Source organism: Pongo abelii, chromosome 17, assembly GCF_028885655.2.
Source record: "Pongo abelii isolate AG06213 chromosome 17, NHGRI_mPonAbe1-v2.0_pri, whole genome shotgun sequence".
Lineage (NCBI taxonomy): Eukaryota > Metazoa > Chordata > Mammalia > Primates > Hominidae > Pongo > Pongo abelii.
This window is the reverse complement of record NC_072002.2, coordinates 51544173-51550172: the sequence shown is the minus strand read 5'-3', so window position 1 is coordinate 51550172 and position 6000 is coordinate 51544173. Positions and strand designations below refer to the sequence as shown.

The following is a 6000-nucleotide window of genomic DNA, read 5'->3' as shown; positions in this document are numbered from 1 at the left end:
TGGGGAAAATAGCCATAGAGATGATTTATTAACTTGAAATCTCATACGTACATAAACATTTGCTCATATTCAAAATACACTCTGAGCTGAGGATAAATCGTGAGTTGGAAGGAGTCCGCCACAGCCTCCATCTCTCTTAGCAGACTTCATCCAGCTCTGCCCCATCAGGCCTCTCCTCTCCCCTGATTCTCTGGCCAGAAGATCTCTATTATGAACTTGGTGCTGGAAGCAGGGACAAGTGAAGAGTAGCTCTGAGGGAGCAGAAAGAGTCCCTCCCTCCCCATGACATTTGGGGTGCTCTAGAAAAGTCCCCATCATGGGGGTCAGGTTTGGATAAACAAAAGTTTTCCTCCTGGAAAGCAGACTGTTAGCAAAAGCTTTTCTGTGATTCACTTTGGTTCTCTACATCAAGCACTGTGGGCCTTACTTAGGAAGTTCAAAGGACATGCTGTGTCCTTTTCATTTTGTAAACATTGATTGGTTTTTCTCTTACAGGAGGTGGGCAGCAGGGTGGGCAATGCTGAGGCACTATCCGCAACGCCCTCGGCATGTGTCCAGTCTTGCTTTGGGAAGCGTCTAGAGGCTGGACGAGCAAATCCCAACCAGTCAAGGGTAGGAGACTTGAGAGGGAGGAAAGGCAGATTCCTTTGTGCCAGATCCTTTCTCTTGGGATAGTCTGCAGCAGCTTTGAGGATCTGTAACAACCTTTCATTCATATGTATGTATATATTTCAAAGCAAATTTAAATAGATTAAAATGTTAACATGTACTATTCAATTAATAATGAAGACATTAGATTATATACAAATTTACATCGTATTGCCCTTGCACCAACACCAACAAAATGTCCGTAAGTTAGAAAAAGGCAACTGGTGATGAGTTTTGCATGTGAAAAATGTATTGGTTGATATTCTGCTAAAAGCCCATCTCTGCTTTTCCAAATTGGCCATTCATGGAGAGGCAAAGAAGCAATGAAACTCCACTCTGTGGCTGTGTCCCCCAAAAAGCCTTTAGTTTAGACTCTGTTTACGATTCTTTTAAAGGCAAACAAGCTTCTTCAAGAAACTGTGAACCTTTTCTTGATCCTCTGGGCATCCTCTCACTCCAGAGTTTTAAGGACACTGGAGTCTGGAATGGGTGACTGTGGGCATGGGAGTAGTCTATGGGAGTCAAGTACACTTAAGCTAGTCATGACACAGGGGGCAAGGAAAAGAAAGTTCTGGCAACCTAACTTTAACTGAAAAAATGGCTGAGGGCTCTTAGTTTGCCATCCACCCATTTCTGCCATACCACAGAAAGCTCCACACTCCAAAGGCTTTTTGATATGGGATGAAACCAATTTGGTTATTCTCAGTAGTGAACTTCATAAGGAAATTTTAATCTGTAATGATTTTCCAACTTTTTAAGGGAATGTTTATAACTAGTTAGTCTTGACTTTATATTTATTTCCGAAGAAAAATATAATACTGGTGGGCTCCATTCTTTTCTACTCCAAAGAATGAAAAACCCCAAGTGAAAGAAGGCTGGGTGGAGGTGACAGCACCAGTCTCAGCCTGAAGAGACATGAGCTTTGGATCTATCTGGATAAGGAGGCTGCTCAACAAGGCTTTTCTAGATTGAAATAATCTAGTTTTAATTAAAACAGTAATTCAGGGAAGCCACGCAGACTCGCTGCATGCAGGCTGCCCTGGGTGGTATGACTGTCTACCAACACTGACTAAGTCTTACTTCCAGTTTAGTTGGGGTTGGTAAAAAGGAGAGAAAAAAAGCCACACCCTCCAGATCAAATAAAATTCCCAAGTAATACACATCTGGGAACACACCCTCCCCTTGCTTTCAATGACTGGAGAGTTTTGAACTCTGGCTAAACCAGGCTTATCATCCCCATTAGCTTAAGAGGCTACTAGGGACCACTGCAAGCTGAAGGACCCATCTCAAGAGCTCTGTGGGAGAAAAGACAGCAGACAGGATGAGGTCTGCACTGCATAATTTCCATAGGCTTTCTCTGGGTCAAAACGAGGCCCAGTGAGAAAAAGTAGGGAGACCCTGCTTGGGTGGTGGAACATACTCTCCCAAGTAGAGATGGTTCTTTGGGGCCATGAGCAGAGCACCTGCGAGGCCTGGTCAGCTCGTATCCTTTAATCCTCATGGAGGAAAAGGGAGGGCCAGAGGAAGCCCATCAGCTTGCAGCAGCTTGTATCACTCTCTCTCTAGTGGCATTTTCCCTAGACATAACCATGGAAGTTCATAGGAGCGCATGTGATGGGGGTTGGGGGGTGGGGTGAATAAGCTGAACACTTGGGTCAATAAAAATACCTAGAGATTGTTCTTATTCATTCTGGGATATTGGAGGAGTGGTCACCCAAACATTGGTAGAAGAGTGCTTCAGGCTTGTGCCTCCACTGAATTTCCCCAGGGCTAATCACTCCCTGATGTGATTTAGTGCTGGTTGCTCCCAAGGATTGGCTGGGTCTCACCCTCCAGCCCATTGAGCTCTTTGGTTATGGGATGGGCAGCTGCCAGGCTGATGGCTACTGAGACTGACTCACAATTGGTTTTCAGTGTCGTTTGTGATGGCAGGGGCACCAACTCCAGCTTCAGAAATAAAAGACCACTTATAGAGATGTAGTAGTGAGAGAACAGGATGAGAAAGTCTGCCTTTCTGAAACTGCTTATGTTTCAAAGGGGTTACTTTTAAATTAGAGGGATTTTTCAGTGGAAAGGTTTTTCTTGTATATAAAAGTGAGTCAGCCTTTTCTAGCAGAAGTTTGAGAAGGAAACACTCTCGAAATGAGGCTGAATATGCAATGGTTTCCACCAAGCAGAAAGTATCCTATGTTAATTTTCTAATCTGTTTAGCATACAAAAGATACCATCTTCCATTCCTACCCCCTTAGTGTGTTATCGAATGCCTGGTCTGATTGAAAACACCCTGGGTTGTTAGAATGATTTCTATATTCAATACGTAACAGGATGCTAGTGAGACAGGTCCCCATGAAAGGAGAGACACAATTACTTTGCGATGAAATAATTTAAAATCCTAGATGAGTATGTGAGGAAACCCACAAATTTCCTAAGAAAATTTTGCAATATGTCAAATGAAAAATATATCTTCCAGAATCTGATTCTCCTCCAGCTCTTCAGGGGTTCTGTGCATCCCCATCTTCTTCCGGGTCGATTTTGGAGGACTGAGTCGGAAAGTACCATGATTCCAGGCCCCAGCTTCTCTGGAGGGATAGCGCTGAGGTTTGGGCGCAGAGTTTGGGCTCAGAGACTGAACCAAATCCAACAAAGATGTCTCATACCTGTAAGACATATAACCCAGACAGGAAAGGATCAGATTATTAGAAAATGAGAATCCAAGAAGCCCAGCAGAAATGGGCTATCCAGGGCAAGAATCAGATCACAGATCACATCATGTGTAAGATGTTGCTTAAGGGAACTTTTGTGAAGGTAAACACCAGAAGGACTTGAAGAACCTAGGCCCTGCTGCCTGTCCATAAGCTCTTCTCTTTTGCTGACCTCTAACATTCCTTTATAACTTATGAAGAGAGATTGTAGAGTGGGAAGAGTAATCATGATAACAGTAATGATATTAACAGTGACATTTACTGCAGGCTTACTGTCAGGCACTGTTCCTAACACTACAAATATTTAACCTTCCTATAATCCTCTAATGAACCCTAGGAAGTAGGTACTATACTACTCTCATCTCCATTATAAACATGTGGAAATTAAAGCTCAGGGAAGTAACTCATCTAACAGAAAGCAATTACACAGCAGAGTCTAGAATTGAACCCAGGTGGTTTGTCTCCAGCACTCTCATCCAGGACACTAAAGCTGCCTGTCGAAATCTTCACAGACAGACAGGCTTGGTTCAAATCTCTGTTCTACCATTTGCAAGCTGTGTAATATTGGGGAAGTTATTCAGTCTCTCAGTTCAGTCTTTTCATGTGTAAGAGGCTAGCAAAACTCCAGTTAGGATTAAATGAATTCATTGATATAAATGAATACATAATAGGCACTGAATAAATGTTAGTTCCTTCCTGTTAACCCCCTTCCACTTTTTCTAGAAGTTTGGGAAAAGATTCTAACTCTATAAAGACATCCCTCCAAAGAAAGACTGCCTTATGTCCAGCATTCTTTTCAGAAAGGGTTAAGTGCGGAGCAGCTTAGAGGTAAAGAAACATTCTGGGGGCCGGGCGAGGTGGTTCATGCCTGTAATCCCAGCACTTTGGGAGGCCGAGGTGGGTGGACTTGAGGTCAGGAGTTCGAGACCAGCCTGGACAACATGGTGAAACTCTGTCTCTACTAAAAATACAAAAATTAGGCGGGCATAGTGGCATGTGCATGTAGTCCCAGCTACTCAGGAGGCTGAGGCAGGAGAATCGCTTGAACCTGGGAAGTGGAGGCTGCAGTGAGCCGAGATCGTGCCACTGCACTCCAGCCTGGGCAATAGAGCAAACAAATAAACAAACAACAAACAAACAAAAAACCAACCAACCAACCAAACAAAAACAGTTTGGAGTACCACATAGGGCCCTAAGGGGATAGCTGGGGCCAGAACCTAGCTCCAAATTAATGGTGGTGACAATGGCAGAAGCAGCAGTGGTGAGAGGCTGGGTTGTCTGTTTCCCAAGCCCATCCCTGTGGCAAAAATGTCATCTTTCTGGCCTGAGAACTGGGATAGGAACTGCTAGCATTAAGCCTATAAATGCCAGTAAATTATTAGAAAATAAAAACATACATGTGGACATTACAATGAAGCATATCAGAGATATATTAGAAGCCTTCAAAGAGTTTAGAATCTCTGGTTTTAAAAACTGCTACAACACTGCAAAGCGAATATCCACAGGTTTGGAAATAAAAATTAAGGATTGTTGCATTTGATAGGAAAAAATCCACTATTCTCATATGCAATTTCTAATGAACCAATTATTAATGAGGAATACAATTTTTAAATTTAATTTGTCTTTGTAATTGAAGATGCTGCTATAGAAAGCATAAACAAGCACTGTGAATTATACACAAATCATTAAGTGATTTTTGGTTTCTTATATGATCTTTATATGTTACAAAACATGCTAGAGAAAACATTAAAATGACATTGTAGAGATTTGTATTTAAAATTAAATTCCAACATGTATGAAACTAATGTGTAAGAAGAGTTAAATCTTTTTAGAAAATCTGATCTCCAAGAATAATCACCTCTATATAAACTAAAATTCATATTTGGAAATACTTTATTAGAAATCTATGCAAATGTTGGCACAGCTTACAAAATACTCTTAGCAGCTCCACTGTCAGTTGCATCAACAGAAAAATCCTCCTCAAAATTAAAAATTAGAAAAAATTGGGGGATACAGTTCCAAGATGGCTGAATAGGAACAGCACCAGTCTGCAGCTCCCAGTGTGATCGACAAAGAAGACGGGTGATTTCTGCATTTCCAGCTGAGGTACCTGGTTCATCTCATTGGGACTGGATGGACAGTGGGTGCAGCCCACAGAGGGTGAGCCGAAGCAAGGCGGGGCATCGCCTCACCCAGGAAGCGCAAGGGGTCGGGGGACTTCCCTTTCCTAGCCAAAGGAAGCCATGACAGACAGTACCTGGAAAATCGGGACAATGCCACCCAAACACTGCACTTTTCCAACAGTCTTAGCAAACGGCACACCAGAAGATTATAAACCACACCTGGCTCAGTAGGTCCCACGCCCACGGAGCCTTGCTCACTGCTAGTGCAGCAGTCTGAGATCGACCTGCGAGACAGCAGCCTGGCAGGGGTAGGGGCATCCGCCATTGCTGAGGCTTCAGTAGGTAAACAAAGCAGCCAGGAAGCTCAAACTGGGTGGAGCCCACTGCAGGTCAACGAGGCCTGCCTGCCTCTGTAGACTCCACCTCTGGGGTAAGGGCACAGCTGAACAGAAGGCAGCAGGAACTTCTGCAGACTTAAACATCCCTGACAGCTCTGAAGAGAGCAGTGGCTTTCCCAGCATGGTGTT

The 6000-nt window shown here is 43.4% G+C and overlaps 1 protein-coding gene across 11 annotated transcripts in view; it reads right to left on the bottom strand.

Moving 5' to 3' along the window:
- Positions 1 to 6000, bottom strand: part of KIAA1328 (KIAA1328 ortholog) — a 387444-nt gene continuing 381444 nt past the window's right edge. For 10 of the 11 annotated variants that reach the window (XM_054537561.2, XM_054537562.2, XM_024235731.3 and 7 more), the window contains one exon: positions 6 to 3305. In XM_054537561.2, the coding sequence (XP_054393536.2) occupies positions 3095 to 3305 (211 nt within the window). In that variant the 3' untranslated portion in view covers positions 6 to 3094. 11 annotated transcript variants of the gene reach the window in all.